At 25.2% G+C, this 17522-nt stretch overlaps 1 protein-coding gene across 2 annotated transcripts; it reads right to left on the reverse strand.

Annotated features, from left to right (window-relative positions):
• Positions 1-316: 316 nt before the first annotated feature.
• On the reverse strand, positions 317-10595 carry LOC126901410 (activating transcription factor 7-interacting protein 2-like). 2 transcript variants are annotated; one of them, XM_050677834.1, is made up of 13 exons: positions 10457-10595; positions 9687-9787; positions 7299-7404; positions 4664-5652; positions 3641-3898; positions 2459-2608; positions 2165-2404; positions 1617-1709; positions 1342-1447; positions 1156-1283; positions 860-974; positions 627-793; positions 317-563 (listed from the first exon to the last, which is right to left on the reverse strand). In XM_050677834.1, the coding sequence occupies exons 3-13, from the start codon at positions 7378-7380 to the stop codon at positions 465-467; spliced, it is 2427 nt and encodes an 808-aa protein (XP_050533791.1). In that variant the 5' UTR covers positions 7381-7404; positions 9687-9787; positions 10457-10595; the 3' UTR covers positions 317-464. The 2 variants fall into 2 exon arrangements, with proteins under 2 accessions (XP_050533791.1, XP_050533790.1); XM_050677833.1 differs by lacking the exons at positions 9687-9787; positions 10457-10595 and having other exon boundaries at positions 7299-7695.
• Between the last annotated feature and the right edge of the window lie 6927 nt (positions 10596-17522).

Genomic DNA, 17522 nt, shown 5'->3' on the forward strand with positions numbered 1-17522 from the left:
TTCGTGGTCCTATTTATTTAAAAAAAAAATAAATAATAACATAATAAGTATATCAAATAGGCTAACATATAATTATAATATGATTATTTTGTTACATACAATTAAGTATTATCTCCGGAAGCAAGAATTTTTTTCAAATTATTGTTCTTATCCATTCAATTAAAAATTAAACATAATAACTTGATAAAAATTGTTTGATTGGAATATTAATGCAAATAATAGCAGATTTTACTTCAAACTATTTTACACAATTACATTTTTTTTTATATATAATGAGATTACACACAAAAAATGTCTACATATAAAATCTAAAGGGTAAAATATGAAATTTACAATATACTACATATACATACAAAAAAAAAATACATCATTACTACTATTTTGTAATTAAAATTAATAGTATTTTACAATCCTTATTTACAATTTAATACTATAAGTCAATAAGTTAATAAAATAAGCAAAATTTAAGTTAGATGCACACTTTGTGGTGCACTGAATGGACCAACTCTAGTATAAACATCCACTGCTCGAACTGCAAAATGGTATTTTTGACCTTGCATAAACTAACAATAATAAAATATTTACTTTATTAATTTAATCATAATTATAAGTAATCCATATCATACTTGAGTAAGAGAACAAGCCATTGGTAGTGGAAGTGCATTTACCTCACCAATCTTCTTCCAAAGATCTTCTTTTGGTGGTTCAGTAGTTTCTTGATAAGCATAAATTTGATAATTTGTTATTTCTGCATGTGCTTTATTAATAATAAGATTCCATGACAATACGAGTCCTAATTTAAAAAGTATATTAGTCACATTTGTTTATAATTAATTATAATTGTTCTCCAATAATTTACCTTTAGGTGTCTGATTTTCAGGAGTTTTAGTAATATTAAGCTTAGGTGATGGAGGAAGTTTTTTCCAAGAAGGTAAGTGTCTCTGATTAGGAACTTCTGGTAATGGTGCAGGGTGCTATAAATAATAATTTAGGTTACTAATTTATTTATCAACTTTACTAAATTTAATAGACCAACCAAATTATTTACTAAGTTGTCTTTATTTTTTTTTATGATTCTTACCAAATATCGTTAATTACTTGATATACTATATAAATTTCCACAACTAATTTATTAATAACTTATGCTATACTTACTTTGATGGATACTTCAGATAATGTTGTTGGTACTTGAATCTGAATTTGGTTTACTTTAGATTGTTGAATTTTACATGTACTTAAAGGAACAGCAGTAGGTGGCAATTGCCGTGAATTCACTGATGAAACTAAAATATGATGAAGTTAATTTATAATTTTTTTTTCTCAACAATGAATCTACTTTACTTTGTAGAGGAATCATTTTTCCATTTTTGAGTAGGAATGGCCGAACACTTTTAGGTGAATTAGGATTAGTTGTGGTCAATTTTTTAACACTAGTTAACTGTGTACCCTAAAAAATTTTGTAAAATGATACAATAAATAATATTTTAACTTTTATTAGGAATTAATTTTTTACAACTCGAAAACACAGTAATTATGAATATGTGCATGAATGGTTCTAAATATTTTAACCAGGAAGGGTTAAACACATAATCAATAATGAATAACATTTAACTTACTGATGCGGCAGTTGTTTTGACAATAAAATTAGTACTTGTTGGTATTCCAATATAAGCAACAGTTTTAGGTACAACTTGTGATGAATTTCGGTTCTACAAAAAATAATAATAATTACATTTTTTTTTTCTATTATATATTAATAGTTGTATTTAAAAAAAGTACAATAATTAATTTTTTTAGGGAATTTTATATTTTACACTATACAATAATAAAGAAATCTATTGCTTTTTAAAATACACCATACTCATCAGTTGTTTATGGATAACTGTGTTTTAATAAACTGTTTCCTGGTCTTTTTTTTAATTTCACATTAATAGAGCCATCCACAATAATAAAGAGTATAAAATTAAAATCTTTTTTTAACATATAATTAATTTATTTCACCTTTTTAACAATTTTCTTAATGAGTTAAACCTATTTAATACCTTGGGTTTCAATCCTTTATTTTCACTAAAAAGTTATTTAACATTTAAACTGATATTCTTTATTATAATGAAAAATATTCCCTTAAGAATTTCTTATTCATAATTTAAGTTAAATTAATTACTATGTTTCCTGTAGGTGATGATGGTAGAACAACTTTATTCACCCCAGACCTTCGTAAGATTTTAACTGGTGATATTTGCTGTTGTACTGCTAAATTATTTGATACGTCATTTACATCATCATTATCAGTTAAATCTATGGTACTAGCATTATTATTGGTGCAGTTCAAAGGCAGTGATGGTGGAACATCTTTAGCAACCAATACCTGAGTTGATTTAACCTTAATTGATGAATTTAGTACCTAAATCCATAAAATATAAAAAAACTATCATGGAAAATAAAAATGCAATCGAACCTTTACAGGTGATGGCTTCAATATTATTTGTGTTGAAGATGTTGCAGTAGAAGTATCTGTTAATGCAATAACATCATCATCAATTATGTTGTCACCATTTTTATTGTTTACTTGCAATGGCATTAATCTTTTAGGTAATCGTAAGCACTCCTGTAAAATAAAATAAGATTCACTTTTATACAGTTTCATTCACTGTAGATATATATTATTTTCTATAATTTATTTAAAATCTTTAGTAAAGATTTGAAAATGTAATAATAATTGTGAAAGAAAACTTCACAGAAAAAAACTAACTATTCTTAAAATTGAAAACTAATTTGTAGAGTAATATAATTTTATTTGATAACAGTAAAGCTGCCTTTTCCAAACCCATTACATGTTAAAAATATTTACCTGAAAATTGTATTCTTAACTACAATGAAAGAAATGGAAAAACGAAATGTATCAAATATAAGTTTATTAAAATCTATTCTTTAATAAATAAATAATAAAAAAATATTTTACATGAATCACACTTTAAAAATATATTTTTATCAATTATATCATTAAAAACTTATCAAACCAACTGTTACAATGTTTAACTTCATAAATATGAAATTGATGGTTTGGATAGAATTAAAGGAGCGTATTGACCAATTTCTTACTTTTTAGCATAACAAAATTTTGTTTCTTCTAAAAAAAAATATGCTTTTCAATATAACTAATGGTAAATCATTTTCATATTAAGAAATATTTTACATATAAGTTAGACTAATAATCAAAAAATTCTAAATTTAGTTTATATGTTTCTATAATTTTAGACCCTTGAAATATGACACATAAAAATTTATCAACATTTTGATCCCCTTTTAATTGACATTGCTATGAATCCCCGATGGAAAAAAAGATTATTATTTAAATTACAACATTAAATATTTCCTTGATTGAATTATTTAGAAAATTAAAAACTCAATGTCATTAATAATATGTTGATTACTAATAATATAATTACTAAGTTACTTTATATTTCAAACCTTAAAATCTAATTCAAGAAAAAGTAAGGATCACTTGATTTCATGAAAATAATCTTATGTATTACTAATACACATTATTTAAATATTTTCTTTATCTGCATCACTTACTTGATATTAAAAAAATTAAACAATACCTAAATCAGTTTACTAATTTTTTTAATATACATACCTTAGGACATAAAATAGCTTGCAATCCCACAGTTCGTGTAATTATATGTGGTTTTGCATTTTCATTAACTCTTAAATCGGCTTTGTGTTTATTAATAATGGTTCTTAACTCTTTCACTTGTTTAGCTAATGATTCATATTTCATTCGCCAAATTTTTTCTCTCTGCATTAGTAAATGAATTTCAGACCGTTCTTTACCCATTTTATTTTTTTCAGTAATATTTTCAGCAATTTTTTGGGAACATAGGCTTTCAAATTGCTGTAAATAATTGTTTCTTATTTAATTTAATATATAATAAATTAACATAAATAAGTACACGAAAATTATCCTAAAATTTTAAGTTTTTTTTAATAATATACTTGTTAAAATTTTATTTTTAATAAATAATTTCTCCATTTTCTTAACCAAGTTAAAATTATAACATCCAATTAAAACATTTTGCATATTTTTAATAAATGTTTATTTTTTAACCTTCTTTTTATAGTACATAAACTTTTGATAAATCCAATCATTGTTTAGACAATACTCAATTAAAAATCTTAAAAATTACAATAAATATAAAAATGTGTATTATCCTTTTTATAAAATTAACTCTTAACATATTAATTAATATTATAAATGTTTAAACAAATATTATTGATGTAATAAAACGCTTCATTAGTAGACATTTTTTATATAATGATAATATAAGAGCTTTAATAATAAAATTATTAATTAAAAATTTTAGACAAATATTAAAATAATACATTTCTTTACTAAAAACTTAATTTGTTAAGAAATTGGAATAAACAAAAAACTATATACACTTTTAGTTAAAATAACTTATTAAAATGCAATCAGCTGAATAAATTAGTTTTTTCTCAAAAAAACAAATTAGGGATATTAAATATTATTCATTGAACCCTATCCTTAGAGCTACAGTAAAAAAAATGTAATAAATAAAAGTTAAAAAATTAGTATCTGCTTGTTGGTATATTGACTAATTTTAATAATTATGTTTAAAAAAGTAAATAATTGCCTTACTTCAAATGTTAATTTTTTTCTACTGAAAAATTTCAGCAATGCAGGAAAATTTTCTTTACTTAATTTTGTATTTCCTTTAATTACTGATTCAATTGTATTACTATCATCAGATTGATCACTTTCCATATCAGATTCAAGAATAACTTCACAATCATTATCTAATACATTTGTATTATTAGAAACTTCTTTTTCTGCCACATTACAATTACTTGCTGTGTTTTTCTTTTTATTTTTATCAACGCTATTCAAGGAAGGTATTTTGCTAATACTTTCCTTTTCATTTATTTTGGACGGTTTTGGATCATTGTTTTCATTTTGTTCATAAATTATTTCTTCTATCATTTCTACATCTGAGTCTCTTGTTTCTGGCTCTTCAATACAATCTAAATTATCTTTGGTATTTGATAATTTATTCTTTTCAGAGTGTTTACATTCAATTGTTTCATTATTATCAATATGTTTATTTTTATTGTTTACATTTTTTGTGTTGGTACTGGGTAGTTTAGATTTATTTTGCATACAACTTTCATTTCCCTCTGACTGTTTTTTTTTATCATTTATAATAGAACAATTATGATTATTTATTGAATCAGTTACATCTGAGTCAGATTGATTTGAATTTTGACAATCTATTTTAATATTAGAATCTAAAGTATTATTAAAATCATTATTATTGCATATAGAATTTAAAACACCATTAATAGAATTTTCATTAGATACATCAGATGTCTTAATACTATTTATTTCTTCTATGCTGGCAGTTTGGCACAAATTATTTGTAGAATTATCTAAATTATCAGTACTTTCATTACTATCATCATTCAAAATAATTTCATCAATTGATTTTGAATCATTACTATTACAAGTGAGTTTTACTTTTTTGCTATTTCCAACTTCTAATGACTTATTGTCTAGAGCTCGCTTTAAATTTAAACACATATTTGTCTCCACTTTTGTCTGCTCATTAGTTTCACAGCTGTTATCATCACCTGAATATAAAATTCATCATTAAATTATTAGTCACATAGATGTTGTCTAAAAATATAAAACTAACATATAAAATAAAAATAACATTTATTTTCAAAATTCGTTAGCATGAAGCATAAACTCATTGATGGTATGTTTTAATTTTTTTTTATTTATAATTACAAAAGCACAACAATTTATATTTTTTACTTGTTGAGTTAAGTTAGTTTTACCAAGTTGGTACTAACTTAATAGTAAACTTTGTTAAGTTACCAGTTAAATTTAAAAAATAATAATAACTTTTTATCATAAGTTAGCTAGCAGAAATGTTTACTGTCCATAAAAAAAGTAATTTTTTAGGAAATTAAAAATTTCAACTATATACCATAAAATCTACCAGGAAATCTATTTTTTAACAATTTATAATATTCCAAAAAAACATAAATATCACATAATTTTGTTATTGTTATTCAACACATAGACAGTTATCTCAAATCCGAAACCTTTAAGAGGTACAATTCATATATATATATATATTATTTTTTTTTTAATTTCCCAGAATAAATGTATTCTTTTTCAGTGCAATACTAAATTGTCCATCAATCACAATTACTGAACATTAACTTTACTTATTATAAAAAAACAAAGTTTTTTATTAAGTTAATGTTACTTAACATGTTAAGTTACCATTTAAGTCAGTGAATAAAAAAAAAAAACTAGTTTGCTTAAAAAGTTAAACTGACTTAAACATTTAACTTATCTTATAACTTCAAATACACTAATGATGTAATTATAACCTTTTGATGCACACATATATGATCATAATACTTAATGATGTATATTCATATACATAAAACAATTATAATAAAAAATGAACAATAAAAATATTGTTAATGAGTTTTTGCATCAAGCTGATAATTAATATATTTAAGAATTTGAGATTTCTCATTTAGAATTGAAAAATAATAAGACCTTATTCAAGAATTATCAAAATTAACTATTGACTATTTAATATACCTACAATAGATACGTGTATATATAAAATCCATGGTAAATTTATCATCAGAACTTAAAATCAATTTATTTTATTAATTATTAATTAAAAGCTAACACTTAGAAAACTCTTTCAAGTATAAGAAAAATCAGCCATACCCTTAACACACAATTAATAAACAATTTAAAACAAGTTTTAAAACTAAGTAAAATAATATTTTCTTTAAATAATAACATCAACATTTATTTACTAACATTCAATTCAATATAAATCATGTTGGATGTTTTGATACAATATGAAAATTAAAACTAAAAAAGTATAAATTTTAAACTTACATTAAATTTTATAAAAAAATTAAATAATAGGCATTCAAATAGACATGAAGACAGCTTTCAACTAATATAATTTATCAATTTTTATCTAAAATTTTCTTTGTTTAATAAAAAATTCTGTAGAAATCTAATAATACAAACTCAAAAAATTAAAAAATTAAAGAACCATAACATGTAAATATTATTGAAAATTAAATATATATAAATATGTTAATACAAAAATAAATTATGGGTTAGCTAATTGAAAAAATACAATTTAGTTTCAATTCTAGAATAGTAAATTCCAGAATTTTTAAATAAATTCTTACTTGAAAATTATACTACATTTTAAAATGTTACTCACTCAAGGAAGGATTTTCAACATTAGAATTTTCTTTATTTCCTACAGAGTTTACCAAAGTTTGAATAGCTGTTTCTGAAGGCATATTTAAATAACTTCAAAGTTTCAACTAGAATTATTTATTTAAAAGTAGCATAAGTGTCAATTCTATTAAGTTCATCACATTAAAACTATTGCAACATTGATATATATCAATTGAATGCACAATAAGCATTAAAATAAAATAATTTATTGTAAACAATATTTTCACTTGATAAAATGTACGAAAAAATTAATATTGTGTAAGCAAATATAACGAACAAGATAACAAAAATAAAACCTGCAAAAACGATAATTTGTAAATAATATTATTATTTTTTGTTATCGTACAACGACCGATGAAAGCATGATCATATTCTGATCACCTTCTCGGTGTACCAAATTAATAATGACCAATAAGAAACGAGATAGTCTTATCAATAATAGTTAATATAAAACAATGTTGTCAAATTTCTAAATTAAACTCAATTGAACCCGATTATTTAAAGTACTTTTCAATTCAGTGGATTGGCAATTCTGATTATTTTTAAAATTACCATTTTGTTCTACCAAGTCAACACATTACTAAACTTTTTTTTACAGCGTTGCCGCCACCACATCATCGCGTTGGTCGGCTATTGACCAATCTAAAAGTTCCAAGAAATATTGTTATACTTACATTTGTTAGTTTCTCTTGTTAAAACAATGAAGAGGTGGTATTTAACCAGAAGGTAATAGTATAGTGCAAGTGTTTTAAGTAACACAATTTTTTTGTTATGAAGTACATAATAGAAAACATTGAACACAAGTGTTTATTTAGTTCATATAACCCATACTTATAACTTAGAAGTTACAAGTATATAATATTAAAAAATAAAAGGTCATCAAAATGATTTGGAACTACAGTACTTCTAAAAAATATCTCTTGCATCACTGGTATGGTAATTGGTTGTTTTTTAGTTTAATTATTGGTAGGGTAGTTGCCCGGAGCTATTTAAATATGCCACTATTTACAAGTACAATATTTTAGGTATAAATTTTATTTATTTGTAATCGGAAGTTAATACATTTATTTAAAAAAATGTAAAGGAAAAATATTTCTTATTGTGTTAAGTTATAGAAAAACCCAAAGAGAGAGATGTGAAATAAAGATAAACAATGACCTATAATTATCAAGGTACACGCCCGAGACCTAGTGTATTGAAAGACCTCAATTTTTTGCAAAGTGAAAATATTTTATTAAATTTTTAATTTCATAATATCTTGAAATAACCTAGACAAGACCACATTTAAAGGAAAATTATGTAAATAGTAAGTGTACTTTTTTAAAAAGAAGTTGAATACCTAAACTCTTTTTTATCCAACGCCAATAACCATTTACTATTTGAAATGCACTGAAGCCGGCAAACTTAATACCACGACATACAGTAACGTATTTAAGTGAATGAGTTTTAAGAATTTAATAGAATTATTATTATGAAGGAACTATAAAAGCACTACTCAATAAATTTGCTCATTAACAAAAATACCTATTAACAAACACAATAGAAATTTAATATTCAAAAAGTAAAAATAAACTGAACTTAATGTCAGTATTATTCGTTTAAATATTCTTACATTATAAAATATCTTCATTATTACATTTTTAACTCGAGTTTTCTAAAATCTACGTACTTCCTATATAAATATATACCCCCTTTTAAAACATGCTATATTAGGAGTACTTCACAGGGACTACTTCAGCTTTTATAACCCTATATTAATGGATTATGATATATACACACCATACATTAACCATAGAAAGGGAACTCATTTTTTAGAATATGAAAGGATTCCCCACGCGTCTCAAAATGTCTATAGTTGGATTTCGTTAGGTTAATATACCGCTTCTTTACCTTTTGATTAATTTGGGGCTGATTCACAATGTGGTGGTGTAAGTTTTAGAGACGGCGTGTCTCTAAAAAAATGCTGTGAGGCTTTTAAAGTAATGCCTCACGGCAGTTCCAGGGCGGTCCACAATTATGCCGGTCGTGGAAAAAAAAATATATTGTCTCTAAATGTACAATTTTATCCTTCACAATTCTTCTGTAAGGTTACGAATTGCTGTTTTTAACGTTTCGATGTATATTTAAAACAGATTATAAAAATAATCTATTATATTTACCAGATTGAGAAATTTCAAAATTTTACCAACCTTTAAATTGGTAGAAATTTGTGAAACCAGCGATAGGATCAATGAATTAAAGGTTATTTTTTATTTTATAAGTTCTTTCAAAATCTATTTTATTAACGGAGTACAATTATAATAACAGATCCAATTAAAAATAGCCCACCGACACATCATTAAATCGTTCATATAGACCTGGAAAATACCTTCAACATTACACTCTCCTCACCGTGTGGTTCCTTATCAGTGACTGAAAAGCAAGAGTATTTTAGTGTTGAAATTTTATTTAGTCTTGTCATAGGCGCAACTAGAACAAAATTTTAAAACAAATATTTTAGAGTATTAATTGTATTTCATCTCCTAAAAATAATTTTTAATAATAATATAAATAATTTTCGAAATCAAAATTTGGGGACCTAAACACACTAGTCGTCTTAGTTGCGTCTTAAACGATTTATGAGACTTAATCTAATAATTAGTGGATTAATTTAACGTGATAATATATTCTAAAAATAAACTTTAGGATTAATTAGATATAAAAATTTATTTACATTCAGTAGTTAGGATTCACATGATATAAGTTAATATAAATAAAAAAAGTTCAGTGGTGAGGGGCTTACAGCTACCACAGACGTAATTTATTATACATGATTTTTATCTTCTTCCAATAACGGCACAAGCTTTTGCGGGGCCCTGGTTAAAATAAATAGTAGTAATATTACTCAGTAATGTCAGAAGTGCGGAACCTTAAATATAACTTTAAACTACAAGTTCTGGAGTAACTACCCCCTCTGGTCCTTACTGTTCCCTCCCAAGGCAAAATTACTGACAGATTCATTTGACCACCCCACTGAACCTTCATCAAGAATTTAATTTTAAAATTTATCTTATAAACTTTGATATATTTTGAAATGAATAAAAAATATTTGGATTAATGATTTCCAAAACTAAAAAAACAGCGAAATAAATATCTTACACTACTGCCTCGTATGGATTGTAATAATTTTTTCCCAATTCCACCATCAACTTCAATAAATAATATAAGTCCTTCTCTTTCTTTTTTTTTTTTGTTACTTAATAGCATATAATTTTATATGAATTTTTTAAAGAATTAAATTAATTGTATGTTAAAATGAAACTGACTTCAATGATGATCAAGAGAATGGAGTATGGCTTTAGAAGATAAGGTCAGCGACCTTCGCTCTTATCAGTGTTCCGCTTATTGTCCGCAAAAGCGCTGTTTTTAAGGGAATTTGAGGTTATACGTATGTATAAATATACAAAATACAAGGTTATTTTATCTAATAACCTTGTACAAAATATACTTTTGTAACCTCAAATATCCCTAAAAAATAGGATTTTTATGAACATCTGAAACGTTTATGACTTAGCGGAAGTATTAAAACAATATATGCAGGGTAGCGTACTCAGACCTTATATTTTAAAGACGTCGAATAGAGATAACAATGAAATTATCACAGATTATATTTTCATATAGTTGATTTCAATCATCTGTAATCAACTCAAATAATTTTATTATACTCTATCTAAATGATCTGATTAAACATAAATATTTTAGTTAAATCCTCTTGTTGACAATTCTAATTTCAATAGTATTTAATATTTTAATAAAATTATGGAAAATACTGCTACGATAAAAAAGTAATTAGCAAAAAAAAATTACATGTTGTTAATCATGACAGCCTAGTAAAATTTAAGCCGGGGCTTTTATACAAAGTATCTTAAACAAATTATTTCTCATAACTTCTTAAAAACAAATTTTTATTGTTCTAAATTATTAAAATTTGCACACCGATATAGGAATGTTGATGGAGAGTAGGCGTGTAACAAGAAGAGGAATGTTAACAGAGTCAAATGCACCGCGAACGTCAACAATGACGGCTGTTGTAAATTGGCGGTTACAAAACGAATGGTACACGGGACCAACAAGAGAGGATAGGCATTCCATTGTGCCCAGTCCACGTCGAAAACCAAACTTTTCTTCCAACTATTAATAAAGCATGGCAAGATAAATGGTCAAATTTTTCTTTAGCTAACTGGCATAAATCTATAGTTCCAACTATCCCTAAACGTCCTTGGTTTTACAACCTCCCTCTGTCCCGTTTCCATATTATCTCTTTTTCCCGTCTTAGATTTGGTCATAATCGGTTACCTAGTCATGCCTTTAACATGTCTCTAAACCCTTCCCCCTTCTGCCCCAAACAAAATGATGAAGTCTCCTGTAATTTTCCTCATTTACTATTTGATTGCCCAGCTTTACAACATAACCGTTTACTCTTGTTCAATTTCCTGTCCTCCCTTAATATTTCGCCCATTAATAGTTTTAATATCCTTAATACAAAATCCTCCTCAATAATTATACATATAATTTCCTTCGTTCATTCAGCTGGCTTCGTTATTTAATATTTTTCTGTATGTTAATTTAATATCCTAGGTCTACTTTGTTTTGTTCTTTCTTTTTTAGTATTTTGAGTATGTTTAATTTATTAATTTAACGATATGTTTAATTGTGTTTAATAACAATATTTTTTTTTTCTTTTGTATAGTCTTAGTTTCTATTGTATAGTTTTATTTTAATTGTTTAGCTATAATAATACTTCTGTATTGAAAGCTAATAATAAAAAAAAAAAAAAAATTTAAATTTTGGCTAAAAAATTAAAAAAAAAAAAAAAAAANAAAAAAAAAAAAAAAAAAAAAAAAAAAAAAAAAAATTATTAAAATTAGAGGGTATCTATTTAAAAATAATAAACAATAAATTAAAGCTTACACCCAAATAATTTCTCATTTAATGATCCTCAGTGCTTCTAATTAATGATTGTGTGTAACAGTCTAAAGAAATAACATGAAGCTTAACAGCATTATGCATTTTGATAAGCGGTTACGTGCTTTAGCAGCAGCACCTCCATTAAAAATTTCGACCAGTGGTGTGATAGTTTTAAATGGGCACTTATACGAAGCAAAAAAATAATTCAGATAGGTGGGTGGATGGGTACTAAGTAGTAATACTAATTACAATCAATAAAATGTTCGTACTGGGTACATTATTTTATATATATTACGTCTAATCATTTAATACGTTTGCATATTTGTCGGTACCTGTCAATAAGAATATAATATTAATAGTAAATGACTTAAAATATTTTATCAAACTAGTTAAACCATTTATTGTCGATACAGTGATCGTTCCTATAATTTATTAAGAATACTATTATTTAACCAATTTTTTAGATATTTCTATTTAAAATTTATTTTAAAAAAAAAGCGTAATAAGTCATAATAAAAGCCTAAATCAATCAGAGTTAAAATAAAAACTAAGCGAAAACAATTTTTTTATTGTTAAATCAATAAAATTTTTTTTTAATATTTACTCTGTATATCTATAAATATACTTTTTGTCATTGCAGAGAAAAAATTTTTGGTGACTAACCAAATATTTTTTTGCTTATCAATATTTTGATGAATAGATGATAGAAAGAAAATGTTTGGGGTCGAGTGAGTAAAATTTTCAACCAATAAAATCTCTTGGTGATTTACGGTTTGTTGAGGATATCCATTTTTTTTTTTTTTTGGAAATAAAAGTAAAGATTATTGCTTTGACTATACATCTTGTACTGAAAAAGGTAAAGGCCATAACATCGCATGACATTTCCTGATTTAAATTCACCTTTGAGAACTGATGGACCTTTTCAAAATAGAACTGATGATGATTATCACAAGGGGTTAGCTCTTTAGTTAGACATCCAATTAATAATTAATGAAACAGTTGTGTTGGATTACATGCACAATGTTTGTTTACGAGTAGTCAAAAGGTTAATTCAATTATAAGTAAAAGGTAATAAAAAGGGGAGATTGGAAAAAAAAAATAGGAAAAATTAATAATGAATTAAAAAATATTAAATCTTATATAACTGCTGAGTTCTGTAGATTTCCAAAACTACTTGATATTATAAGAATACTATAAATTATCAGAACATAGGACATTTTTATTGTATTCAAATGAAATAGTTTTAAAAAATAATTTTACTATTATTTTTTACTGTTAGTGTTATTCAATTGAAATTTTAATATTGAAAATTATTTATATGACATTAAGAAATATATTAAATACCCATTATAAGAAGTATATAATATAATTTAGAAAAAACAAATATTTAATACGCTCCCATCCCAATCATTCTCTGTTTGTCCTATTCTATGCAATAAAGTTATGCAAATAAAATTCCTTCTAAATTTATTAATGCCTCTGATAGTATTTTAAAAAAAATTATTTTACCTTTTCCAATATCTTATTAGATACTTAATAAAGAAAAAATAAATACGTTACGTTTGACAATAATTCTATTGTATCTGATCAGTGATCACTATATAATTAAACCTATTAATGAACCTGTTAAATTACTTGTAAAAAAATATTTGAATTGTACTGAATTAAGTAATAAACCTTCATCTACTACAGTAGGTGTATTTGTCGTTAACACTACTGAAATATCAGTTTTATTTAGCATTAGTTTATCATGTATTTATTATTTACTAGAGAAATACAAGGAAAGGTGCCGTGGTGCATGTTGTTTGCTGACTATATAGTGCTAATAGGAGAAAATTAATCAAAGGCTAGAGGTGTGGAGATCAGCTCTTGAAGAAAAGGGTTTAAAAATAAGTAGGAGTAAGACAGAGTATATAGAGTACGAGTTTGACAAAGGAGAACACGAGGTAGGTGAAATGAGGTCAGTGACAATAGGCAAGGACGTGATTGGAGAGTTGGAGGTTTTAAATATTTAGGGTTTATTGTGCAAAATAGTGGTGGTATTGACGAGGATGTAAGACACAGATTTAAGTGCGGGTGGTTGAAGTGGAGAAAAGCGTCTGGTGTCTTATGCGATAAAAAAAATTCCAATGAGGCTGAAAGGTAATTTCTACAAGACTGTAATAGCTATGATGTATGGTTCAGAGTGTTGGGTGGCTGATAAGAAAGTAAAGCAGAGAATGACTGTAGCAGAGATGAGAATGCTTAGATGGATGAGTGGAGTGACTAGAAAAGATAGAATAAGGAACGATAATATAAGAGGGAGTATAGGTGTAGCGTCATCGTGGATAAGATGAGAGAAAATAGACTAGATGGTTTGGTCATGTTATAAGGAGAGAAGAATCGGAAGCTTTAAGAACAGTTAGAGAATTGAATGTTGAAGGAAGAAGAGGTAGAGGAAGACCAAAAAAGAGATGGAGGGATGCTATTGAATGCGATTTGAGGACAGTTGATGTGAGCGTAGATGATGTGGGAGATCGTGTCAAGTGGAAGTTTAGGATAAGGATGGCCGACTCCAAGTAGTTGGGATTAAGGCGAGGAAATAGAGGAAGAGTTTATCATTTATTAAATACAAATGTTTTTTTGTTAAGATATCAAATGGACTAGCAGTTGTGTCAAATTTATGCCATAAAGTTTGATTTATTTTTTAATTTTAAAACTATAATATATACAATTATACGTAAATTACTTAATAATAATAATAATAACTTATCAAATACAATTTTTTCATGCTATAGAATATTTGTATTTTATATTAAAAGTACTTTTTATGTTTTGTAATATTTTATAAACTAATTCTATACTAATATTTACTATTAGGACGTTTGTTCTTTGAATAAATTTTATAACTTACTATAATTGGTGTTAAATTTATTTATATATTTTTCATCATTAAATATTTTACGTGCATTGTTTATTTAATTTATTATGAATTTGTGTGAATAAAAATATAAATGACATAGATTTTTTTATCATTGTTAAAAAACTGCAAATGTATGTACAATAGTTTTAAATATAGAATGTTACAAATGAAACAGCAATAAATTTTTTAATTGAAATACCTGCAATGGTTTTACGGAGCTGTAGCTTAGATGTTACTAGATGTTAAAAAGCATTTTCATAAAAGACATTGCGGAGAATACTGTCCCCGGGATGTGTTTTCATACAATTATGCAACGCAATTCGGGATGTTTCGTATTTTATCAAAACAACCCCATTGCTGTTTCTGGGACAAATTTTTACACTGTGTACCCAAAGAAAAACCTCAATTTTGATTGAGAAATTTTATCAAGGGTTTATGATAATGTTTTATTAATACGAACAAAATAACTATTCTTATAAATAATTATTGTTCAAGACAAGAAAACAAATATCATATTGATAAATATATCATAGGTTCTATAGTAATGATATATTTATCAAATTGAACAATGAATTTATTATATAGATCGAGGTTTTTCTCTGGGTGTGAGACAGTTTACAATGACCAAGTTGACACATATATAATAAATAGTATACAACATTGTAAATGTTATGACAAATAAATTGATTATTTGTTTGTATAAAAGTAATATAAAACGCAGATTATAATTTTTTCATTGATAAATGTAAAATACGTAATGTAAAGCATTGGGTATATTACGACATAATTTACTATATAATAGTAAATCAATTAGTCAATTGATAAAATGAAACGGTAAAAATTATTTTGAATTGTGTGAAAATATTAACATCAAATTTAATTAAATCGCATAATCGTTTAATTATATTTCTTAAATAACCTAGTCCTTCAATAAAGTAAGTCTAACGCGGAGCTATCCCAGCACTTACACCCAAAGAAAAACCTCAATCAAAATTGAAAGAGAAATTTTATCAAGGGTTTATGATAATGTTTTATTAATACGAACAAAATAACTATTCTTATAAATAATTATTGTTCAAGACAAGAAAAAAAAATATCATATTGATAAATATATCATTGATTCAATAGTAATGATATATTTATCAAATTGAACAATGAATTTATTATATAGATCGAGGTTTTTCTCTGGGTGTAATTTTCACGATATCCATATAGTAGTGTTAAAAATTAGCAGTCGCTGCTATTTTCACAATGATTCACAAAGTAGCATTAATAGCCTCTGTTATTGGTTTATAAAATAGTATACATAAATGTATTTTTGAAGAATGTACCATAATTTATTTAAGTTAGAACCATTTTATCAATTCTGTCGTCTGGTAATCCTGAATTTATCTCTGTTTTTCCTCTTCGCTCGGTGTGATAAATCAAGGTTTATACACAGATTATATGATACATGACTACTTTTCATATAGTCTGTGGTTTATAGATTATAATTTATAAACCTTTGTCTAAATAATAATAATATAAGAACAAGATGGAATCATTAATGAATTCACCTTGAACAAGAATGTAAATTTCTAATTAGGTAATAGAAAGTAGTGATTTTTTTAATCACATTAGCATTATCATATTGTGATACAAATTTTCATTGGTAACATCTCTACACCAATTGAAACAAACTATAATAAGAAACAATAATTGTTATAATGTTGATAGGTTAAAACATGAACGTGAAAAAAATGTATGGTTGGCTAGATTAATTTTTCTCCTGTCAAACATCTAATACTGTTTTTACTCAACAATATAGGGTATTAATAAAATAGTCACGCGATTATTCTATCATTAAACACTTATTTAATCGAAAAATAAAAGTAATAATATTTTTCTTTTGGTTACCTACTCTTCTCAATTTATTAATCATGAAGTATTTATTATACTCGTTCCTTTATATCTTATAAAAGAGTCAACTTTATTTTTCAAATAGCAACATATATAAAAAACAAGTTTATTTATTTTTTGAATTAATATTTTAAAATCAGTTAACATTTTTATACCCAGGAGGGAAGACAAGAGATTTATCTTGAGTCATTTAATTAAATTTATTAACAATTTCTGAAAAATTAGATAACATTTTATTTATCATTATAATTATGTCATTTGAAAAAATAAAGTTAAAATATATTAGGGTAGAATATGAAAAATACTTGACAAATGTAAATTGAATAAACAATGTATCTAAAATGAATTATCAGTATTTTTTTATTTTTCGATTAAATTAATGGTTTACGATAAAAAAATGACTGTGTATGTAACTTTTTTGGTAGCGTGTGAGCTAGATACCTAGAAATCTGGGTT

The sequence above is a fragment of the Daktulosphaira vitifoliae genome, unplaced genomic scaffold (genome assembly GCF_025091365.1).
Source record: "Daktulosphaira vitifoliae isolate Bord-2020 unplaced genomic scaffold, ASM2509136v1 Scaffold_3, whole genome shotgun sequence".
NCBI lineage: Eukaryota > Metazoa > Arthropoda > Insecta > Hemiptera > Phylloxeridae > Daktulosphaira > Daktulosphaira vitifoliae.

Coding starts and splice junctions, on each gene's coding strand:
- LOC126901410 (XM_050677834.1), bottom strand. CDS start 7,380: ATGCCTTCAGAAACAGCTATTCAAACTTTGGTAAACTCTGTAGGAAAT. Junction 1,284..1,341: donor AAAAATGATTCCTCTACAAA/GTAAAGTAGATT, acceptor ATCATATTTTAG/TTTCATCAGTGAATTCACGG. Junction 794..859: donor TGAAAATCAGACACCTAAAG/GTAAATTATTGG, acceptor TTTTTAAATTAG/GACTCGTATTGTCATGGAAT.